The 23086-nt window shown below is 43.2% G+C and overlaps 1 protein-coding gene and 1 pseudogene across 6 annotated transcripts in view; one reads left to right on the top strand and one right to left on the bottom strand.

The window, feature by feature from the left end:
- Positions 1 to 23086, top strand: part of MGAT5 (alpha-1,6-mannosylglycoprotein 6-beta-N-acetylglucosaminyltransferase) — a 394309-nt gene that overhangs the window by 268968 nt on the left and 102255 nt on the right. For all 6 annotated transcript variants that reach the window (XM_065927827.1, XM_065927826.1, XM_065927828.1 and 3 more), the window contains one exon: positions 21654 to 21787. In XM_065927827.1, coding sequence (XP_065783899.1) covers positions 21654 to 21787 — 134 coding nt within the window. The remainder of the gene's footprint in view (positions 1 to 21653; positions 21788 to 23086) is intronic.
- Positions 12975 to 13478, bottom strand: LOC136162929 (fucose mutarotase pseudogene; annotated as a pseudogene).

Consider the following 23086-nt stretch of genomic DNA (forward strand, 5'->3'; position numbering starts at 1 on the left):
TTTTTTCTTTAAACATTGATTTGCAATGTTGTGTTAATTTCTGCTGTGCAGCAAAGTGATTCAGTAACACATATCTATATATTCTTTTTTATAGTGTTTCCTGTTATGATTTATCACAGGATATTGAATATAGTTCTCTATGCTAGATGTCTCTTAATGTACTCTATTTTGACTTTGGAACCATATAAATGTTTTATTTAAAAAGAAACAAGAATTCAGTAAAGATTGAAAAGAGGTTAAAAAATATGAAACACACCTAGTGATATGTCAGGTTGGTACTAATCTCTCACACAGATAAAATAATTATTTCAACTGACTTTAAAATACAATCTTTGGACCATTCATTTGTAGTGGGGAATATTTATTATTATTTGAAACTATTACAAGTATACCCTGGGAACCAGAATTTGCAATGTATAGGAAGGGGAATGCTTAAATAAGTTAAGACCATATAATATTCGGCTTGAATAGGAAATATCAATATGAGCTTATATTTTCTCTTTGAAAAGGAAATCTTTCCTAACTCTGTACTTTGAAAAGGATCAAAAGTAAAGACAATCAGGTGGCAATGAGTATCCTTAACACTCAGTTTGGGGCATCCCAAAGAATGCTCAAACCACCGCACAATTGCACTCATCTCACATGCTAGTAAAGTAATGCTCAAAATTCTCCAAGCCAGACTTCAGAGCAATACATGAACCGTGAACTTCAAGATGTTAAAGCTGGTTTTAGAAAAGGCAGAGGAACCAGAGATCAAATTGTCAATATCTGCTGGATCATTGAAAAAGCAAGAGAGTTCCAGAAAAATGTCTATTTCTGCTTTATTGACTACGCCAAAGCCTTCGACTGTGTGGATCACAATAAACTGTGGAGAATTCTGAAAGAGATGGGAATACCAGACCACCTGACCTGCCTCTTGAGAAACCTGTATGCAGCTCAGGAAGCAACAGTTAGAATTCTGGACATGGAACAACAGACTGGTTCCAGATAGGAAAAGGAGTACGTCAAGGCTGTATATTGTCACCCTGCTTATTTAACTTATATGCAGAGTACATCATGAGAAACACTGGGCTGGAGGAAGCACAAGCTGGAATCAAGATTGCCGGGAGAAATATCAATAACCTCAGATATGCAGATGACACCACCGTTATGGCAGAAAGTGAAGAGGAACTAAAAAGCCTCTTGATGAAAGTGAAAGAGGAGAGTGAAAAAGTTGGCTTAAAGCTCAACATTCAGAAAACTAAGATCATGGCATCTGGTCCCATCACCTCATGGGAAATAGATGGGAAGACAGTGGAAACAGTGTCAGACTTTATGTTTTTGGGCTCCAAAGTCACTGCAGATGGTGACTGCAGCCATGAAATTATAAGATGCTTACTCCTTGGAAGGAAAGTTATGACCAACCTAGATAGCATATTAAAAAGTAAAGACATTACTTTGCCAACTAAGGTCCGTCTGGTCAAGGCTATGGTTTTTCCAGTAGTCATGTATGGATGTGAGAGTTGGACTGTGAAGAAAGCTGAGCCCCGAAAAATTGATACTTTTGAACTGTGGTGTTGGAGAAGACTCTTGAGAGTCCCCTGGACTGCAAGGAGATCCAACTAGTCCATCCTAAAGGAGATCAGTCCTGGGTATTCATTGGAAGGACTGATGCTGAAGCTGAAACTCCAGTACTTTGGCCACCTGATGTGAAGAGTTGACTCATTGGAAAAGACCCTGATACTGGGAGGGATTGGGGGCAGGAGGAGAAGGGGACAACAGAGGATGAGATGGCTGGATGGCATCACTGACTCAATGGGCATGAGTTTGAGTAAACTCCGGGAGTTGGTGACGGACAGGGAGGCCTGGCGTGCTGCAATTCATGGGGTCGCAAAGAGTCGGACACGACTGAGCAACTGAACTGAACTGAAGTACCTTTCCCACTGAAGAAATCCCTTTCTAAGATAAATAGGTGATTTTAAGTCTAGAGCAGCAAACATTAAAAATGTGACATCTTTAATCTGGTAGCAAGGAGGCTAAGAAAGACCCCTGGGGTGGAGTCAGAAGGACACAGGAGCCAAAGATGGGGTAGTTTGAGCATCAAAAATAATAATGAGAGACTTCCCTGTGGTCCAGTAGCTAAGACTCCAAGCTCCCAGTGCAGGGGGCCTAGGTTCAATCCCTGGTCAGGGAACTAGATCCCATATGCTGCAACTAAAAACCCTGCATGCTGCAGCTAAGATCTGGCACAGCCAAATAAATTAAAAAATAATAATAATAACAACTGCAGTGGAGGGAATCAAACAATAGAAAATAATCCATGAGTCCAGAATGATAGTCCAAGCAAGAAAAATCCACAAAATCAATTGATCACCTTTAGAAGTTGCTAGGACACCCACTTCATTACTTTGAAAAATAAAGGGAAAGAATCCAGTTTTGATCCTGCCTTTCTAGGACAAATTGTATTTGAAGATAATCAGTTGATGAGAGAACGTTGTTAATTATGAAGAAATCACAGCTAATAAATGCAAAAGGAATGAAAAATTAGAAAATCAGCATCTTACAATTAATAAGACTGTGGAGCAAGGCGGGGATTATCAATGGTGGCAAAATCCATCAGTGAACAGGTTGATGGAAAACATCCTCATGGTCGAGGCAGTCTTGAATGGAGGAAACACGGAAACGAAGCAGTTGGGGACCTTGATCTTGTTGAGGATGTGCCTGAAGTTGGAGAACTTGTAGGAAAAAAGCAGTGCCTCCCCACTCCACCCTACCTTCAGAGCCTGCCCGCAGAGAACTTGGCTGCACCCCTCAGAGAGGGTCCTTCCCTTCCCACAGGACAAAGGGTCCAGATCTAGTCTAACGCAGTTGTTCCCACAGAACCTTCCATCCCCCGCCCTTTGGGTAACTGTGGCTGTTCTCACGACCTGAAGTGGAGGGGATGGGGGTTTGGGGAACCATTCCTTTAAATAGAAGATAAAAGTGTCAAAAGTTTACCTATGTCTTGTCAATTAAAAAAAAAAAATGAAACATTTACTAGTACTTAAAAGATGGGCTGATAGTAATCTTTACATAACCGAAGTAAATCAACCCTGAATATTCATTGGAAAGACTGATGCTGAAGCCCCAATGCTTTGGCCACCTGATGCAAAGAGCCAGCTCATTGGAAAAGACCCTAATGCTGGGAAAGATTGAGGGCAGGAGGAGAAGGGGGTGACAGAGAATGAGATGGTTGAATGGCTCAGCGACTCAATAGACTTGAATTTGAGCAAACTCCGGGAGGTGGTGAAGTACAGGGAAGCCTAGTATGCTGCAGTTCATGGGGTCACAGAGAGTTGGACATGAATTAAGCTGCTGAACAACAATATGCACATACACTGTGGATGTATTTAGGTTGTTTTCTCCTGATGGGATGGTTGCACAGGGAGAAGTTTGGAGACCACAGAAATAACGTACTTGTAAAATCGTTGTCATCAACTCCAGCTGTCTTAGGTGTTTGGCAGGTATGGAGTGCAGGGGGAGGGTGGGAAAGGCTGGTTAGAAAGGGCCCAGCAGGAGGATAAGGAGAGAGTAAAACACACCCACCACTGCTGAAGCATCTTTAGGAGCAGGGAAGTGAGATGGATGCTTCTGACCAGATAGATACTATTGAATATTCAGAACACACGCCTCACTTTGAGGCTGCTTATATTTCTCCTCTAACTCATTTCCTCACCAAGTTGGTGGAGTTTCTATGAGTTGGAAAAGCTGGCTTTTCTTTACTGTTTTGCCCCAAATCTCAGAATTTCAGAGAACTATCTTTGTGTATTCTGTTTGCATTCGAGCATTTTTATGAGTCAGCATAGACTAATCCCAGCACTTTCCTACACAGCTTCTATAGGGGCAAACCAAGTGGTCAGAGAATAGTAAGGGCATTTAACTAGATCTTTGAATGATGGTTTTTTCCCCAGGAAGCTGAGCTGAGAAGTGTGGTTCTTCCTCCATCAGAGCAGGCCTCTGGTTCCTGCTTTTCCAAAACTCTTGTCCATACTCTAGTATGGCTTTGAGCGTGGCTTCTGAACTGTGCTCTGAGACCCTCCTCCTGACCCAGAGCCAGCTCGGAAAAGCTCAGCTTGGACCAGGCTGTTCCTCCTCACAGACCACAATGCCTTCCCTTTGCCCTTGGGGTTGGGTTCAGAGTCCGTAGCAAAGCTCTTGAACCCTCCGTCTTCTCTCCCCCACCACTGCCCTTCCCCTGAACCCGACCTCAACCAACAGCCTGCTGCTCTCTGAAAGTGGCCCATAATTCCTCACCACCTTTGCCTCCTTCAGATCACTCCGATAGCAAGGTTTTATTTTTTTCTCTTGAAGTGTGATTCCCTCCATATTTCCAATCAAATACAAAATAATAATAATAACCCTATCACAAAAATGGGGAAAGCCTCCCCATGGAAGAAGGTTCCCATACCCTAATATAAGCATTATTATCTTTTTTTCAGGGGTACATTTTTACATCATTGTAACATGCATACTAGAATTTTGTGTCTTCTTTTTTTTTTCACTAATTTTCCACTTCATACATCAAAAGTTTTTTTCAAGGTTGTACTTTTTTTTGGCCATGCCTCTTGGCATGTGGGATCTTAGTTCCCCAACCAGGAACTGAACCCATGCCTCCTGTAAGTGGAAGGGTGGAGTCTCAACCACTAGACTGCCAGGGAAGTTGTCAAGGTTCTACATTTTTTTTTTTTAGCTTTTTATTTTGTATTGGGGTATAGCCAATTAACAATGTTGTGACAGCTTCAGGTGAGCAGAAAAGGGACTCAGCCATACATATACACGAATCCATTCTCCCCTCAAGGTTCTACTTTTAAACTAATGTTTCTAGAACTGTTTTGTGTAGTCTGTCAAGTAGACTTTGATTTATTTGGGATACTTTTGCTAGTTCTTGTTGAGAATTAATTGTTACTTTTTCTGGACTTGCTAGGGACTTGACCCTATATTTAGGCATTATTTCACTCAAAAGCCTTTAATCTGCTGTCTATACTGCTTTTACTGAGCTCTTGAAGGCATGCTCTGTTTTTCTCAGTCCCAAACAAGGCGCATTATACCCCAGTAAAGGAATGAAAGGAATCTGCCCACACAGAAAAATCAAATAGAGAAGTCATCTGCCTATACCATTTACAAGAGAAAATAAACCGTGAAGTTGGTGTCTTGCGTCTTGAATTATCCCGTGTTTGGATAGTGTTCTAGTGATCTGCGTGACCCCTTCATTCACAGCTTCTTCTGGCTTATGTGAAAACATGAGCAGTGGTAAAACATCTTCATCTAATCGCATTATTTTCCTCTCGTTGTGGAGACTATGGCTGAAGGTAGCAATAGCAGAGATTACCAGAGTCCTCATGCCTGGGTTCAGGCAAATTGCATCTCAGGTGTGTATTTACCTCCTGTCATTGAAAAGCTTCAGTAACATTTATTAGTCTGTTTAGCAACCTCACTGTTCATGTCACTGTCCTAGAATATTTCCAGTTCTTGAGGCAAAGTCTTGTTTGCATTAGTTTATTTTTTACTTAAGTAATTTTTGAGAATTTGCCTTCTGGCTGCTCATGTCAGGTAGTCCAGGCTGGGGGATGTTCAGTGTTTCTTGGTGTGGAAATTTGGAAGCTGTGATAGTTGAGTGAGGAACAGATTGGAGGGGTTCTGGAGGCATCAAGGCCTCCCGGTCTCACCTCCGACCCTTTCCGTTTGCTCCACTGCCTCGGCCCCGCTGGCCTCTCTGATGGCGCCCTGCCTCTGCTCGGCTTTTAGGTGTCCCCCAGGACAGCACCAGGCCACTGCGTGTGCTGTTCCTTTGTCTGGAAGCCCTGTGCCTCCCCTCGCCCTGCCCACCCTCCAGGGAGGGGCTGTCCTCCGGAAAGCCTTCCCGCCCTGAGCCACACACTCCTCCCCGCGTCCTCCCCGCTCCCGTGGGCCAGCCCGGATCGCACCTTCTGGTCTCCACGAGCATCATCACTGCTGTCTTCCGTATCTGAAGCAACCTCATAGGTGGTAAATGTGTGTTGAATTAATGAATAAAGAACAGATAGACACAACCACAGAATGGGTTCATTAAGATGTCAGTCACATCCTGACCCTCCTATTTCCAGTGATGTAACCTCTCACTGGAGGGGAGATGAGTCACCCCAGTAGCCGCAAGGCCTGAAGGGGTCCAGCCCCGCTACTCCCCTGGCCTCATCGCTTACTCCATGTTCTCTTACTCACTTCTCTCTAGCATCCTTATTGTTTTCTAGATGGGCCAGACCCACTCCTACTCTAGGACCTTTGTATTGATCGTTCCGTCTTCCGAATATTGTTCCCTTAAATTGGGCCTGTGACTCAAATGTCATTTCAATGAGACTAATCCTGACCCCCTTCCCCTTTATAAAATGCAACTCTTTTCTCTGCAACTTCTTACACCCCTTCCCTGCTTTCTTTTCCTCTATAATTGCTTTACCATGAAGCGTTTATACTGCATGGTATAAATTGGTATAAATATAAACTGCATATTCACAGACTTTTGTTATTTTTCTCTTTTCCTCTGCCGGATTCTGAGGGTAGTGTCAGTAGGAGTTTTGTCTGTTTTGTTCATCGCTGAGACTCCAACACTTTGAAGGCTATCTGGCACATAGTAGGCATTCAGAAAATACTTACTGATTTAATTAAATTCAGTGATAATGTCTGTTCTGTTTTTAGTTCATGCAACAATGTAGGGAAAAATAAGGAAGGTACAAATGTACAAATCTAAGATTACACTGTATAGCACAGGGAACTATATTTAATAACCTGTAATATTTAATAACCATTACAGGATATTAATAACCATAATGGAAAAGAATATCAAAAAGAGTATATATATATACATAACTGAATCACTTGGCTCAGTTCAGTTCAGTCGTGCAGTTGTGTCTGACTCTTTACGACTCCATGGACTGCAGCACGCCAGGCTTCCCTGTCCATCACCAACTCACAGAGCCTACTCAAACTCATGTCCATCATGTGGGTGATGCCATCCAACTGTCTCATCCTCACCTCACTGAGATGGGATGAGAATCACTTGGCTATACAGCAGAAATTCACACAACATTGTAATTCTACAATACTTCAATTTTTAAAAAAAATCTGAAAGTACAGAAGCTTCTTGAAGCTAGTGACCTCAGGTTACTCTCCCTTGTCTTCCCACAGAATTTATTCACATGGTTAGGTTTTCAAGAGGTGTTGAAGTCGTACTGATGGTTGTTGTCGCTGACGTTCTAACGCAGTTTCTCCAGGGACTTGGAGCTTGAAGCTAAGTCAGAATAGTGGCTTGTAGACCAAAACTTTTGCCTGACACAACAGGAATTTTAAAAACAAGCTAGTTTCATTTCATACAAATGACGAACGTGCTGGCTTCAGCCAAGGATGCATTGCTTCCACGTACGACTTTATTTTTAGAGGCTGACAAGCAGAGGAGCTATTTGTGATTCAGACGGCCTTTTTGGCTTTTAACTCGGATCAGGAGGGCTCTTGCCTTTTACTTCTGTGCAGACCAGTGAATAATAGGTTCAGCCTTGCAGTTCCTTCAGTCTGAGTCTCAGCCTTCAGGAATGATGTTCTTCTAAGGGGTCCATTCCCTCCTAAATTGCTTTTTGACACTTGAAAAATTTACTCTGGTGTGCCTTCTGTCAACAGTTCAGATGCTCATCCTTTTCAACTCAACTGAACGTAATAGTTTCCCCAGCCTATATCCCAGTCTCCTGTCTCTCAAAGAGGCTAGCGTCACTACCATTTGGGGAAAAAGCATCAGTTTTGGTGAAATTTGAAGCGTCACATCACTATGTACAGTTTTTAAAATCAGATTGCTTCTCGTGTGATATAACTTTATTTTTTGGTGGGGTTTTTTTCTGTCATGTCAGTTTTGTCATCGTCAGAATCAGCATCAACGTTGTGAATGCCATGCAGCCAATATTCTTCCCCGCTTTGTTGTGAAATTTGTGAAATATTTTGAAAGTGGGGGGTGGGGGATGGGGAAGAAATGTAGAAGAGAATCCCACAGCCTGGACTCCACAGTTAACCGTTTGCTTTATTTGTTCCATGACCTGTCCATCCGTATGTCTATCTTCTCCCCATCCATCAATCCGACTTTGTTTTTCTTTTTGGCATAAAAGAACACTTAACCCTTAGATGTTGCAGCATGACATCATTAACTAGAGTTCAATGCTGGTCACCACACGAGTTGTGTTTATTTTTATGTATTTCACTGAATTATTTGATTGCTTATTTACTTTCTTTCTCCTCCATGAGGGGAACTTCATCCTTGCTTATCCTGTTCACTGGTACATCTTTAACTCCTGACCTTTTGCCTGGTCCACAGTAAGTGCTCAGTAAATGTGCTGGATGTTGAATGAATGAGGATATTTAGAAACTTGTGATGTTTTTAAAAACCCAAATGACTGATTTGTTTCCCTTCTTCCCAACACTTTGTGACCTAGATTAAAAAAAAAGATATGCTCATTTATCTATTTAATAAATATTCATTGAATACCTATACTATACCAGGCCTGAGCGAGGTTCTAGGATAGGGTGGTGAGCTACCTCTGATAATGCTGAATCTTGAGAGGAATGGGCTTTGGTTTGGGAGCTTGTGTGCAAAGAACGTGCTGCTGGAAATGGTTCAGGCAGCATGGCCTCTGCTGCCTAATAATGGGGCTCTGCCTATGAAGTCAATCACATCAGGTAATTAAACATTCATCATTAATCAACAAGCTTAATCATTTGTGCATACAAAAAATATTTTCTCAATTCCTACTATGCTGTGGGCCCCTGAGAGTCAGAGACACATAAAATATGACTCAGTCCTCAAGGAGTATATATCCATAAGTAGAAATAGTGATGTGTGACAAGAACTCCAACTCTTCCTGATCTAAGAAGGAACTTACTTACCTCAGTCTTAGAGAGTCAGGGAACCCTTCACCTGAGAGGTGATGAGAACTGAGAGTTAAAGGGAAGCAGAAGTGATAGACATACCAGACACATGCCAGCATGAAATAAGATGGGAAAACATGGCATTAAAAGCCCCAAGTAGGTCATCCTGGAGCAGAGGTACCCATGGAAGGGTGACCTGAGATGATACGAATGCTGGGCCTTGCTTCCCCCTGAAGGAAGTGAAGCTTTTCAGCAGAAAACTGTCATAGTCACATACTTGTTTCAAAGAATACTTTGTCAGGCAACAGAGAACATGAACTAGAGTTGGGGGACAGTGAGAAAGAAACGAAAGGGCAAGGCTGGAGATATGGCGACTACTTGGAAATCCACTGCAGAAATTACTAGGGTGCAGTGATGGTCAATATTTGTTGATCTGGACAGTCAAAAATTGGAAAAATCCTAAGTGTGGTAGGGTGTCTTAGAATTTCTGTCAAATTGACTTGGTCTCAAGGGTTTGTTGGTGCTTGCCACTGGCGGTTGTGACGCTGAGAATTGAAACTGGCTTTCAGTTCAGTCAATTTAGTCACTCAGTCCTGTCTGATTCTTTGCGACCTCATGGACTGCAGTACGCCAGGCTTCCCTGTCCATCACCAACTCCTGGAGCTTGCTCAAACTCATGTCCATCAATTCGGTGACGCCACCCAACCATCTCATCCTCTGTCGTCCCCTTCTCTTCCTGCCTTCAGTCTTTCCCAGCATCAGGGTCTTGTGTGTGTGTGTGTGTGTGTGTGTGTGTGTGTGTGTGTGTGTGTGTGTAATAAAGTTTTATTTAAGTATAAAGGAGATAGAGAAACCTTCTGACATAGACATCAGAAGGGGGTAGAAAGGGTACCCCCTTGCTAGTGTTAGCAATGGAGTTATATACTCTCCAATGAATCCAAAGAATGTCTGGAGGTTGTAAAGACCTCATCAGACCCACTCCCATAATTTACATTTTAAGATAACAGGATTGGCCACAGCAATCAGAGCAGAAAAAGAAGTAAAAGGAATCCATATAGGAAAAGAAGAAGTGAAACTCTCGCTGTTTGCAGATGACATGATCCTCTACATAGAAAACCCTAAAAACTCTTCCAGAAAATTACTAGAGCTAATCAATGAATATAGTAAAGTTGCAGGATATAAAATTAACACACAGAAATCGCTTGCATTCCTATATACTAACAATGAAAAAACAGAAAGAGAAATTAAGGAAACAATACCATTCACCATTGCAACAAAAAGAATAAAATACTTTGGAGTATATCTACCTAAAGAAACAAAAGACCTATACATAGAAAACTATAAAACACTGATGAAAGAAATCAAAGAGGACACAGATGGAGAAACATACCGTGTTCATGGATTAGAAGAATCAATATTGTCAAAATGGCTATTCTACCCAAAGCAATCTATAGATTCAATGCAATCCCTATCAAGCTACCAACAGTATTTTTCACAAAACTAGAACAAATAATTTCACAATTTGTATGGAAATACAAAAAACCTCGAATAGCCAAAGTAATCTTGAGAAAGAAGAATGGAACTGGAGGAATCACCCTGCCTGACTTCAGACTCTACTACAAAGCCACAGTCATCAAGACAGTATGGTACTGGCACAAAGATAGAAATATAGATCAATGGAACAGAATAGAAAGCCCAGAGATAAATCCACGAACCTATGGACACCTTATCTTTGACAAAGGAGGCAAGGATATACAATGGAAAAAAGACAACCTCTTTAACAAGTGGTGCTGGGAAAACTGGTCAACCACTTGTAAAAGAATGAAACTAGAACACTTTCTAACACCATACACAAAAATAAACTCAAAATGGATTAAAGATCTAAATGTAAGACCAGAAACTATAAAACGCCTAGAGGAGAACATAGGCAAAACACTCTCCGACATAAATCTCAGCAAGATCCTCTATGACTCACCTCCCAGAATATTGGAAATAAAAGCAAAACTAAACAAATGGGACCTAATGAAACTTAAAAGCTTCTGCACTACAAAGGAAACTATAAGTAAGGTGAAAAGACAGCCCTCAGATTGGGAGAAAATAATAGCAAATGAAGAAACAGATAAAGGATTAATCTCAAAAATATACAAGCAACTCCTGAAGCTCAATTCCAGAAAAATAAATGACCCAATCAAAAAATGGGCCAAAGATCTAAACAGACATTTCTCCAAAGAAGACATACAGATGGCTAACAAACACATGAAAAGATGCTCAACATCACTCCTTATTAGAGAAATGCAAATCAAAACTACAACGAGGTACCATTACACGCCAGTCAGGATGGCTGCTATCCAAAAGTCTACAAGCAATAAATGCTGGAGAGGGTGTGGAGGAAAGGGAACCCTCTTACACTGTTGGTGGGAATGCAAACTAGTACAGCCACTATGGAAAACAGTGTGGAGATTTCTTAAAAAGCTGGAAATAGAACTGCCATATGACCCAGCAATACCACTTCTGGGTATACACACTGAGGAAACCAGATCTGAAAGAGACACGTGCACCCCAATGTTCATCGCAGCACTGTTTATAATAGCCAGGACATGGAAGCAACCTAGATGCCCATCAGCAGACGAATGGATAAGGAAGCTGTGGTGCATATACACCATGGAATATTACTCAGCTGTTGAAAAGAATTCATTTGAATCAGTTCTAATGAGATGGATGAAACTGGAGCCCATTATACAGAGTGAAGTAAGCCAGAAAGATAAAGAACATTACAGCATACTAACACATATATATGGAATTTAGAAAGATGGTAATGATAACCCTATATGCAAAACAGAAAAAGAGACACAGAAGTACAGAACAGACTTTTGAACTCTGTGGGAGAAGGTGAGGGTGGGATGTTTCGAAAGAACAGCATGTATATTATCTATGGTGAAACAGATCACCAGCCCAGATGGGATGCATGAGTCAAGTGCTCAGGCCTGGTGCACTGGGAGGACCCTGAGGAGTCGGGTGGAGAGGGAGGTGGGAGGGGGGATCGGGATGGGGAATACGTGTAACTCTATGGCCGATTCATGTCAATGTATGACAAAATCCAATGAAATGTTGTGAATTAGCCTCCAACTAATAAAAAAAATAAAAAAAAAATTAAAAAAAAAAAAAAATAAGATAACAGGATTAGCCAGAAGGTTTAATCGAGAGACTGTCCTCAAGCGGGATACATCATTGTTATATAATCCTAAGGAATGTAGAGGGAAAAAAGTTTGTCCTTTCTTCCTCCTTGAGAATTCCAGACTCCTCTCTCCTTGGGGACTCCTAGACTTCTTATCAACCAGCCTAGGAAATGACTCTCTCATTCCCCCCTTTTCTTTTAGGAGAATTATGTTGCCAAGGGAAAGGGGCATCGTTTTCATTCCATAACTACTTCCTGCTGTTTAGGTGCATAGTCCCTAAATTATTGAGGCAACATATTCTCCTAACCCTCATATTGAGGGTCTCTGATCCAGGGGACCCAAGTAATAGTTGGAGGAGGCTGTGGCATTCATAGGAGCTTGGACAACCATTTGTAACTTAAAAGCTTTTAGACGGTCAGAAAACCCCATTATACAGTTACAGACGTAAGGCAAAATAATCTTTAAACCAAGTGAAAATCAAAATGAAAAGTCACATTATGTCCATAGTTACATCAGTTCATCTTAAGGTTGTTAGATGTCATCAGTTTAAGAAGAAGATGCCATCAGTTTAAAATCGATTAAAATGCGATTGTTGTTGAAGATATTTACAGACTTGGAGAAAGTCTTTTTCTTGAAGTGGAGATGTCCACCACGGAAAGCCTTCCACTGATGAAGAGGGGAGCGCTCCACAGACCCAACAGTTAGACTGGTTGTGGAATTCAGCATAGGAATGAGCCCAAGACAGGAAGGCATTGTCTTGATCAAACGGCAGACTCAGGATATTTGGAGTCAGCAGAAGCAGGCTCACATAGATTACCAGGGCTATCTTTTGGCTCGTCCAGATAGTCCCACTTGTCCTGAAAAATCCTGGACAAACCCCCAAGATTAAAGGTTGTTGCTGAATCACACAAAGACGCTGGGATTCTTGGCCTCCGGAGGAGAAGAATTCAATCTGGGGCCAGAGACGAGGCTTGATCGCTCAGAGCCAGTTGCCAGAACAGCAAAAGCCTTTTTTGCCCGCTCATAAAACGCAAACCTCTCCACCATCCCCAGGGAGCCCTCATAGCCAGCCCTGGAGAGGATGGACTGGTAGCTCATCCACACTGGGGTCAGCAGGCCCTTCTTCCAGTCGCTGGGCATCAGCTCCATGACCATAGCCAGGTTCTGCACGTAGGTGTCCAGGGGTCGCAGCTGCAGCACAGCCGCTAGGAGCTGGGGGATGCCCAGGCCATTGGCACGGATCTCCTCTGGGCCGCCTCTGCACATGGAGCTGCTGGGGAAGTTCACGTGTGCAAGAACGATCTCATCTCCGTGCCCCATTCTCGCCAGGGTGAAGAGGAGCTCCAGGGACAGGAGCACGGGGACCCCTTGAACACCACCATGGTTGCAGCCAGGGGGGCTAGCCATCAAGATCTTTTCCAATGAGTCAGTTCTTCGCATCAGGTAGCCAAAGTATTAGGGCATCAGCATCAGTGCTTCCAGTGAATATTCAGGACTGATTTCCTTTAGGATTGACTGGTTTGATCTCCTTGCAGTCCAAGGAACTCTCAAGATTCTTCTTTAGCATCACAGTTCAAAAGCATCAATTCTTCAGTGCTCAACTTTCTTTATGATCCAACTGTCCCATCCGTACATGACTACTGGAAAAACCACAGCTCTGACTGTATGGACCTTGGTCAGCAAAGTAATATCTCTGCTTTTTAATATACTGTCTAGGTTGGTCATAGCTTTCCTTCCAAGGAGCAAGCATCTTTTAATTTCATGGCTATAGTCACCATCTGCAGGGATTTTTGAGCTCAAGAAAATTAAGTCTGTCACTGTTTTCATTGTTTGCCTATCTATTTACCATGAAGTGATGGGACTGGATGCCATGATCTTAGTTTTTTCCATGTTGAGTTTTAAGCCAGCTTTTTCACTATCCTCTTTAACTTTCATCAAGAGGCTCCTTAGTTCCTCCTTGCTTTCTGCCTAAGGGTGATGTCATATGTATATCTGAGGTTATTGATATTTCTCCTGGCAATCTTCATTCCAACTTGTACTTCATGCAGCCTGGCATTTCTCATGATGTACTCTGTATATAAGTTAAATAAACAGGGTGACAATATACAGCCTTGACGTACTCCTTTCCTAATTTGGTGCCAGTCCATTGTCCCATGTCTGGTTCTAACTGTTGCTTCTTGACCTGCATACAGATTGCTCTTGAGGCAGGTAAGATGGTCTGGTATTCCTATCTCATTAAGAATTTTCCACAGTTTGTTGTGATCCACACAGTCAAAGGCTTTAGCATCATCAATGAAGCTGAAGTAGATGTTTTTCTGGAATTCTCTTGCCTTTTCTGTGATCCAATAGATGTTGGCAATGTGATCTTTGGTTCCTCTGCCTTTTGTAATTTCAGCTTGAACATCTGGAAGTTCTCAGTTCACATACTGTTAAAGCCTAGCTTGGAGAATTTTGAGCATTACTTTGCTAGCATGTAAAATGAGTATAGTTTGCAGTAGTTTGAACATTCTTTGTCATTGCCTTTCTTTGGGTTTGGAATGAAAACTGACCTTTTCCAGTCCTGTGACCACTGCTGAGTTTTCCAAATTTGCTGGCATATTGAGTGCAGCACTTTCACAGCATCATCTTCTAGAATTTGAAATAGCTTAGCTAGAATTCCATAACCTTTGCTAACTTTGTTCATAGTGATTCTTCCTAAGGCCCACTTGGGTTTGCACTCTAGGATGTCTGGCTCTAGATGAGTAATCACTCCATCTTGGTTATCTCGGTCATGCAGATCTTTTTTGTACAGTTCTTCTGTGAATTCTTGCCACCTCTTCTTAATATCTTCTGCTTCTGTTAGGTCCATATCATTTCTGTCCTTTATTGTGCCTGTCTTTGCATGAAATGTACCCTTGGTGTCTCTGATTTTCTTGAAGAGATCTCTAGACTCTCCCATTCTGTTGTTTTCCTCTATTTCTTTGCATTGATCACTGAGGAAGGCTTTCTTATCTCTTCTTCCTATTCTTTGGAACTCTGCTTTCAGCTGGATATATCTTTCCTTTTTTCCTTTGCCTTTCTCTTGTCTTCTTTTCTCAGTTGTTTGTAAGTCCTCCTCAGACAACCATTTTGCCTTTTTGCATTTCTTTTTCTTGGGGGTGGTTAGAATCACTGCCTCCTATACAGTGTTACAAACCTCTGTCCATAGTTCTTCAGGCATTCTATCAGATCTAATCTCTTGAATCTATTCGTCACTTCCACTGTATAATCATAAGGGATTTGATTTAGGTCATACCTAAATGGTCTAGTGGTTTTCCCTAGTTTCTTCAATTTAAGTCTGAATTTGCCAGTAAGGAGTTCATGATCTGAATGACAGCCAGCTCCCAGTCTTGTTTTTGCTGACTGTATAGAGCTTCTCCATCTTCAGTTGCAAAAATATAATCAGTCTGATTTTGGTATTGACCATCTGGTGATGTCCATGTGTAGAGTTGTCTCTTGTGTTGTTGGAAAAGGGTGTTTGTTATGACCAGTGTATTCTGGCAAAACTCTGTTAGCCTTTGCCCTGCTTCCTTTAGTACTCCAAGGCCAAGCTTGCCTATTACTCCAGGTATCTATTGGCTTCCTACTTTTGCATTCCAGTCCCCTATAATGAAAAGGACTTTTTGTGTGTGTGTGTGTGTGTTAGTTCTAGAAGGTCTTGTAGGTCTTCATAGAACCATTCAACTTCAGCTTCTTTGGCATTAGTGGTTGGAGCATAAACTTGGATTACTGTGATATTGAATGGTTTGCCATGGAGACGGACAGAGATCATTCTGTCATTTTTGAGACTGCACCCAAGTACTGCATTTCAGACTCTTTTGTTGACTATGATGTCTACTCCATTTCTTCTAAGGAATTCTTGTCCACAGTAGTAAATGTAATGATCCTCTGAATTAAATTTGCCCATTCTGGTCCATTTTAGTTCACTGAATACCAAAATGTCGATGTTCACTCTTGCCATCTTCTGCTTGACCACTTCCAATTTGCCTTGATTCATGGACCTAACATTCCAAGTTCCTATACAATATTGTTCTTTACAGCATTGGATTTTACTTCCATCACCAGTCACATCCACAGCTGGGCGTTGTTTTTGCTTTGGCTCAGCCTCTTCTTCAGTATCATATTGGGCACCTGCCGACCTGGGGAGTTCATTTTTCAGTGTCCTATCTTTTTGCCTTTTCATACTGTTCATGGGATTCTCAAGGCAAGAAAACTGAAGTGGTTTTCCATTCCCTTCTCGAGTGGACCACATTTTGTCAGAACTTTCCACCATGACTCATCCGACTTGGGTGGCCCTACACTGCATGACTCATGGTTTCATTGATTTAGATAAGGCTGTGATCCACATGATCAGTTTGATTAGTTTTCTCTGATTATGGTTTTCGTTCTTTCTGCCCTCTGATGGATAAGGATAAGAGGCCTGTGGAAGCTTCCTGATGGGAGGAAACTGGCTTTAGGCAGAGCTGGATTCAGGCTTGGAGGTTCTCGTCAGTCTCTACCTATCTCGCCTTAGTATTTCTGTCTTGGCGTTATTCTTAGGCAGGCTGTCCTCTCACGGACACAGAGATGGCATTTGTGGCTCAGGATGTCCGCCCTGCTCCCGCAGTGACTGTAGCAGAAAGATGTTGACCCCAAAAGTAGCTGCCACTCATCATGGAGCAACCGTGATGGATGGAACTTGGGTTATAAACCCATCTTTCAACTGAGCCATGGTCAGGTAGAGTCCTCTCGGTCAAGTGCCCATCCTTGGAGGCATGGGGAGCTGGGGAGACAAGGGATGAGGACTGGCACCAGTTCAGGCTATCGGAATGGAACAGAATTGCATGGCTGGTTGGGAAGGGCAGTTAGTTCCACATAGCGATGCTGGCAGACCAGAACTAGGGGCATTCCATCTAGTGGGGAGAATCGAGGTGCTGAAGCACTGTGCTGCTTTAACAAGCTGTGATGAGCTGTGGTTATTACCCCTAGAAAGATACCCATGGCACATTGTATAAGTGAAAAGAGAATTTCATAAAAGAATAGGTACAGTAAGATCCAATTTTGGCTTGAGGATTAAAAAGGCTTCATGAGTCTAGAAAAAAAGGAGCCTAAGAGTAGTTATTTCTAGGTGGTAAAATTGATGGGTGACATCTTTCTTTCCTTCTATCATTCTCTATTATCTGAGACAAGTCATACACTGAGAATATATTTCTATTTAAAGGAAAGACAAACTTGTCTATTGAAGTTTTCACAGGACTTGATGAGGTCATAACTAGGTAGGTGAAGAGGAGAGAAGGAGGTGACGGGTTTTCAGAAGCTGACATCCCCTGGACTTGGTGACTGGCTGTGGGGCTGCAGAGGGAGGCCAGCTGGCTCTGCAGTTTCTGCCCTTGGTGACCAGGTGGCATGAGGGTCCCCAAAGCTGCAGGGCCAGCTGCAGTTAGAGGCTGGCAGGCATCTGTTAGAATGGATTTTGTACTTCTTAGAGATGTTTAGAACTGACTGTTTGAAAAATCAGACCTGGGAGAATTTATGCCATTGAAAGAAGGCTCAGTTTGACTTAATAAAAACTGTGAATTGCATTTCCAAAGAGGCCATTATAACTGCATGGTGAATATGGTGTATCTATCCCTCTTTTATTAAGTAGTTGGTAAGCTTCATGAGGCCAGAAACTCATCTTTATGTTGTCATTCCTCAATACCTAGCACATAAAATTGGTTCGCAGAAAGAGTCCTCTAAAATGTGTGGCAAGTCAAGAAGATCCCCTGGAGAAGGGAATGGCAACCCACTCCAGTGTTCTTGCCTGGAGAATCCCAGGGACAGAGGAGCCTTGTGGGCCACAGTCCATGGGGTCACAAAGAGTTGGACATGACTGAACGACTGACACTTTCACTTTTCAAAGCAACAGTAATTCTTTAAAAAAATCATTGCAGGAGTCAGCTCAGAAACAATGTCCCTTCCAGTTGCTGCATATAGAAAAAATCAGCTTGGTTCCATACACATATAACATAAGTTGCTCAAGAAACTGAGGAAAGACTCCATATTGTTGTTGTTCAGTTGCTAAATCACATCTGACTCTTTGTAACCCCATGGACTGCAGCACACCGGGCTTCCCTGTCCTTTGCTTTCTCCCAGAATTTGCTCAAGTTCATGTCCGTTGAGTCAGTGATGCCATCCAACCATCTCATCCTCTGTCACTCCCTTCTCCTCTTGCCCTCAAGAGGGTCTTTTCTAGGAAGTCAGCTCTTTGCATCAGGTAGCCAAAGTATTGGAGTTTCAGCTTCAGCATCAGTCATTCCAATGAATATTCAGGACTGATTTCCTTTAAGATGGACTGGTTTGATCTCCTTGCAGTCCAAGGGACTCTCAAGAGTCTTCTCCAGCACCACAGTTAGAAAGCATCAATTCTGAAGACTCCATATATATATATTTATACTTTATTGTTCTTTCATGTATATCCTGGTCTGCCTTATAAGATTATTTTCCTGTAAAGCATGTTTACCATTATGTTTCACAGAGTCCGGAAAATAAGATACTTGGCGTCTGAAGCTGTGTATTAAAGTGCTTTAAGGAGGTTGGATTCTGGGAACAGCTGGTCTGACTCTGAATCCCAATGTTGCCATTTCCTGGCTTGTCAACTTGGATAGTTTAAGTGACTCTCTCTGTTTTCTCATCTGTACAAACATGTTATAAGGTTTTTGTGAAGATATAATGAAATGATCACTATAAAGCGCTCAGATTGTGAGCTATTTTTTTTTAATCTCATTTGTTTACCTCCTGGGATGGAGTGATTTCCAGAAGTACAGGATTTCCTGTGTCTCATTTATGATGGGATTTCTTTGATTTACCTTGAAATGTAAATACCCTCCCTTTGAAGCCCTCCCAACACAGCTGAAGTTTGTGTTCCCTTCTGAAGGCAAAGCAAAAAACAAAGCTTGGCCTGAGGGTAGATCTTTGCAGATCCACCAGCCTGCACTTGTGGTTTGTGGCTTTCTATACTCAGCTTCAGGAAGGAGGCTTGTGTCAGATGGGGGCTCTTGAAGGGCGTCTCACCAGACAGACACCCAGCTCCTTGGAGGCCAGGCATACCTGCTCTGTGGTTACTTCCAAGTCCCCCGTCGGGCAGATCTCAGGTGAGCATCTGCTCATGTTGCAGACTGTCGGTGTCCCGGGACAGGTCCAGTGTGGCCTGGAGAGAGACGTGGCCGATCTGCCTGGTGCTCGTAAAATGTGGCAGCGTGTTTGTAAGTGCTACCGTATTTCTCCTTAAGTCTCACCTGAGCTGCTTAAATGGCTCCTGCAGGTTGTCAGTCCCCAAGTTTATACCTGGGGACAAGAAAAGAGTTGAAGTAAGGTGTGTGGATGAAAACTTAAGAGGAGAGCTTGTGTGTGTAATTCTTTCTTCATACAGTGTCCAAGTTAGTTTAATACCAAATGACCAGTCATAAAATGGTAAAAGCCCACCACTCCCCGCAAGTTTTTTTGAGTAGATTGTTTACTTCTCCTCCCTCTTATTGTTCAAGCTGTGGGGAATCTTTGACACAGAAATGTAAACAGATGTCTTTTTTAATATAAACAGACGTATTTTTTTTTCTTCTTGGGTCTTGATGATCATTTTCTTTTTGAAAGCACCTTAGTACAGGATCTATTTTTCTAACCTGTTAAGTGTTTTAGATGCTAGATTATCTCATATTTTAAAACGGGCCCACCAAGAGACTAGAGAACGGAACTGCAGAAACAAATATCTAAAGCGTGGAGCTTTAGTCACCGCATAAATTTTCTGAAGACAAAACCACAATTTCAGCGTTTAAAGCATCAGATTCTATTTCAGAATTTCTACCATGGATCAAAAGTTTTAGAAAGAGATTTTTTTTTTAAACTGTCTTATCAGCATTTCAAATGCACACAGGCTCTCTGCCCCTCCCCTAAACCCCGTCAGACCCCCTCCTCGCCAGCTCTTCCAAAAGGGGGAGAAGTGAAAAAGCGACCATTGCCTCTTGTTGGCAGTAGAATTTATTTAGTAATTTACTTTCCAGCCAACTGCAGCCATTGCCGTTGCCTCTGGGCGCTTGTTCAAAAACGCAGAAATGAAATAACAGATTGGCCAGACCGCACACAACTCCCTAGTCACAGCCCTATTATCTCCTCATTCTGTCACCCCCATTAAGCAGCAGCCTGGGAGACAGGATGGTGATCACAAGTGTTTATGCAGCTCATTCACGTCCACGGCTCAGGGCTCTCTGCCCAGCTCCCTCCTTCATCTTCTTGCGGGTGCCTGAGGGGGAACAGGGCCTTCAGGTCCCTGAAGCATCTTAAAGGGCTTCTGTGCCCTCTTCCTGTCAGGGAGACTCCTGAGAAAACCGAAACAAGACGCGGGAACCAACTTCCTCCTCCGGTTGTGGGTTGTCAGCCACCCACCTGTGAATGAATAGGGTGGGAGCGTCGCTGTGTAGATTTTATTAAATTTTCAGTCTCTCTCCATTTAAGTTATTTTTCGTTCTGTTCAGGTCAAAGTCATTGCTTTTCCTGTGGTGGGGCCTCTGCAGCATTGTCATCTTCTGCAGAGTTCTCTGGCCAGATGTTTGGAGAGGAGAGAAGGGCTTTCTGTTTCCTCGAGAGAGACTCTTTTCTGATGGTTGCCTTCTGGTGAAATTCCTTTTTAAAATTATGGACACAAGAGATAAATGTTTGCGGAGGGTGTGGACTTGCTTTCTCCCTTGGTCAGGTGTTAAAACAGAAAAGTTTTAGGGACTTCTCTAGCAGTCCAGTGGTTAAGACTCCTCACTTCCAATGCAGGGGTTTGATACCTGGTTGGGGAACTAAGATTATCCTACATGCAGCATGGTCCAAAAAAGAAAAGAATGAATAAATGGAAAAAAAAAAAAGAGAAGTTTTAGAACTCAAATCATGAATGATCCAGAGGAACATGCCTTTTCTCTTCCAGAGTTGTCTATCTTGGAGATTAGATGTGATTTCTTAGGTTGGTTGACTTTTCAGAAGTGGTTCACATCCCAGTGAGCTTCACCTTTTATTCTGTCTTCCATCCATCCATGCAGAATTAAATCTTTCGTTAGTGAATGATTCTTAGAGGCAGTGCAGAGTGGGGGTGATGTTGCCTGGTTCACTGGATGGGGAGCACAGCTGGAGTCGGAGGAGAGCGTGCAGGGTCTGCTGACCCTGTTGGGGATCGTGGACTCAGCCCTGCTCCCTTCAGATTTCCAGCCGCTGGTTGGAGTAACCTGGATGAGGGCATTTCTGTCAGGAGCCAGTGTCTTTGTGCTGAGGAAACAGGATGGAGGGGAGGGCGCGGCTGAATGGTTTTCAAACAGATGGACTTTCCACTGAGAAAATCAGGGCTGGGCTTGGATTCTCTCCATCCTGGAGAGAATCAGTTCTCTGTGAAGGTGGAGTTGGGGCTGGGTGGGAGCAGGCCGCCCCCCTGAACTCCCTCCCAGGTAAAGAAAGAACAAGGTGACATGAAAACATTTAATTATGCTCGCGACAGCTTGAGTGAAATTGGTAATGGTTGGTGTTTGTTCCTGCTGATTGAATTTTAACTGCCATGTCCCGTCTTCTCCACCCCAGCTCACACTCCAGACAACAGCTTCTTGGGCTTTGTGGTCGAGCAGCACTTGAACTCCAGCGACATCCACCACATCAACGAAATCAAGAGGCAGAACCAGTCACTCGTGTACGGCAAAGTGGACAGCTTCTGGAAAGTGAGTCAGCCTGTGTGCGTGCCTTTCGGTCACAAAGAAACTTGCCGTGTAATTTAATTCAGCTTTGATCCAGGGAGTAATCAAGCCAAGTGCCCACAGCTTAACAGGGTCTGCTTAGAAATAAACAAGACCATGTGGGGATTTGGGCCGATGGGTGTTTGGGCGTCTGAGCAAAGCTATACCTGCCCGTCTGTACAGTGGCTGCCCCGCAGGGCCCCTCATCCTCTGCATGTGGAAAGTGACATGTGTCGGCTCCTCTCCCATCCTGGGCTTACCCCCGGAAGCCGGGGCCCCTCAGAGGCTGCATGCGTTTCTGGAGCAAGGCATTGCACAGGGGGACCCTTTGCCTAGTGATTCGTTTCCTGGGCCTTCTGTGAGATGGTTCGTAAGGGGAGGCAGCTCCCTTTGCCTGGGGAAGGTGTTCCTTCACATCCTCTTGGCTTTGGTCACTAGTGTGATCAGTACTCAACTAAACAGGGAAGGGAGATGTCTGCTGACGGCAGACAGTTTACTTGAGGACATCTTGGTTGCAGCAGCATTCTTGGCCACAGGCTGAGCCAAGTTTTCCAAGAACATTGGATTGTTGGGCCCTGGAGAGCCCCTTGGTTCTCCTGGGTGATTTCCAGGCCCCGTCTGAAAAAGATACAATAAAAAAGGAACTGGATTGGGGGTGTGACCTGTCCACATGGCATGCAGATCCTCTTATAAGGAAAGTCTGCCTTAGCATGCGATGTTGCGAGTTTTTTGGAAGATATGTTTGTACAAGACAGAACAGTCTCCAGGACTTGGAAAATATGCGTCTTCCTAAACATAAAAGTTACTGGCTTTCTGGAATGATCAGGGACTGTGGTCTCCTGGTCCCATGTCTCCCTTACTCAGGAAGTTGGAAGTCTGACCGCTGAGGGAGCACCCGTGATGTACACACAGAAAATTCCCTTGCTGTCAGTTATCTGACCTCGTGTTCAGAAAAGGGAAAGCCCTACCACGCCTCTTCAGTTCTAAGTGCTAACTATGTGGAAGGGACAACACGTCAGCCTGTTTCCAGGGAAGCTAATTTATTTCCAGATAACTGCCTTTGCTGTATACAGCTAGAATCCTGTTTTGGTTTAGCATAGTGGTTCTCCAGTGGGGACATCGGGCAATGTCTAGGGACAATTTTGGTTGTCGTGACAGAGGGTAGGGACCCCTGGCGTCTACTGGGTAGAGGTGAGGGATGCTGCTGAACCCCCCAACAGTGCACAGGACAGCCCCACAGCAAAGAATTACCTGGCATAGAATGTCAGTAGTGCCAAGGCTGAG

The sequence above is a fragment of the Muntiacus reevesi genome, chromosome 3 (assembly GCF_963930625.1).
Source record: "Muntiacus reevesi chromosome 3, mMunRee1.1, whole genome shotgun sequence".
NCBI classification, from domain to species: domain Eukaryota; kingdom Metazoa; phylum Chordata; class Mammalia; order Artiodactyla; family Cervidae; genus Muntiacus; species Muntiacus reevesi.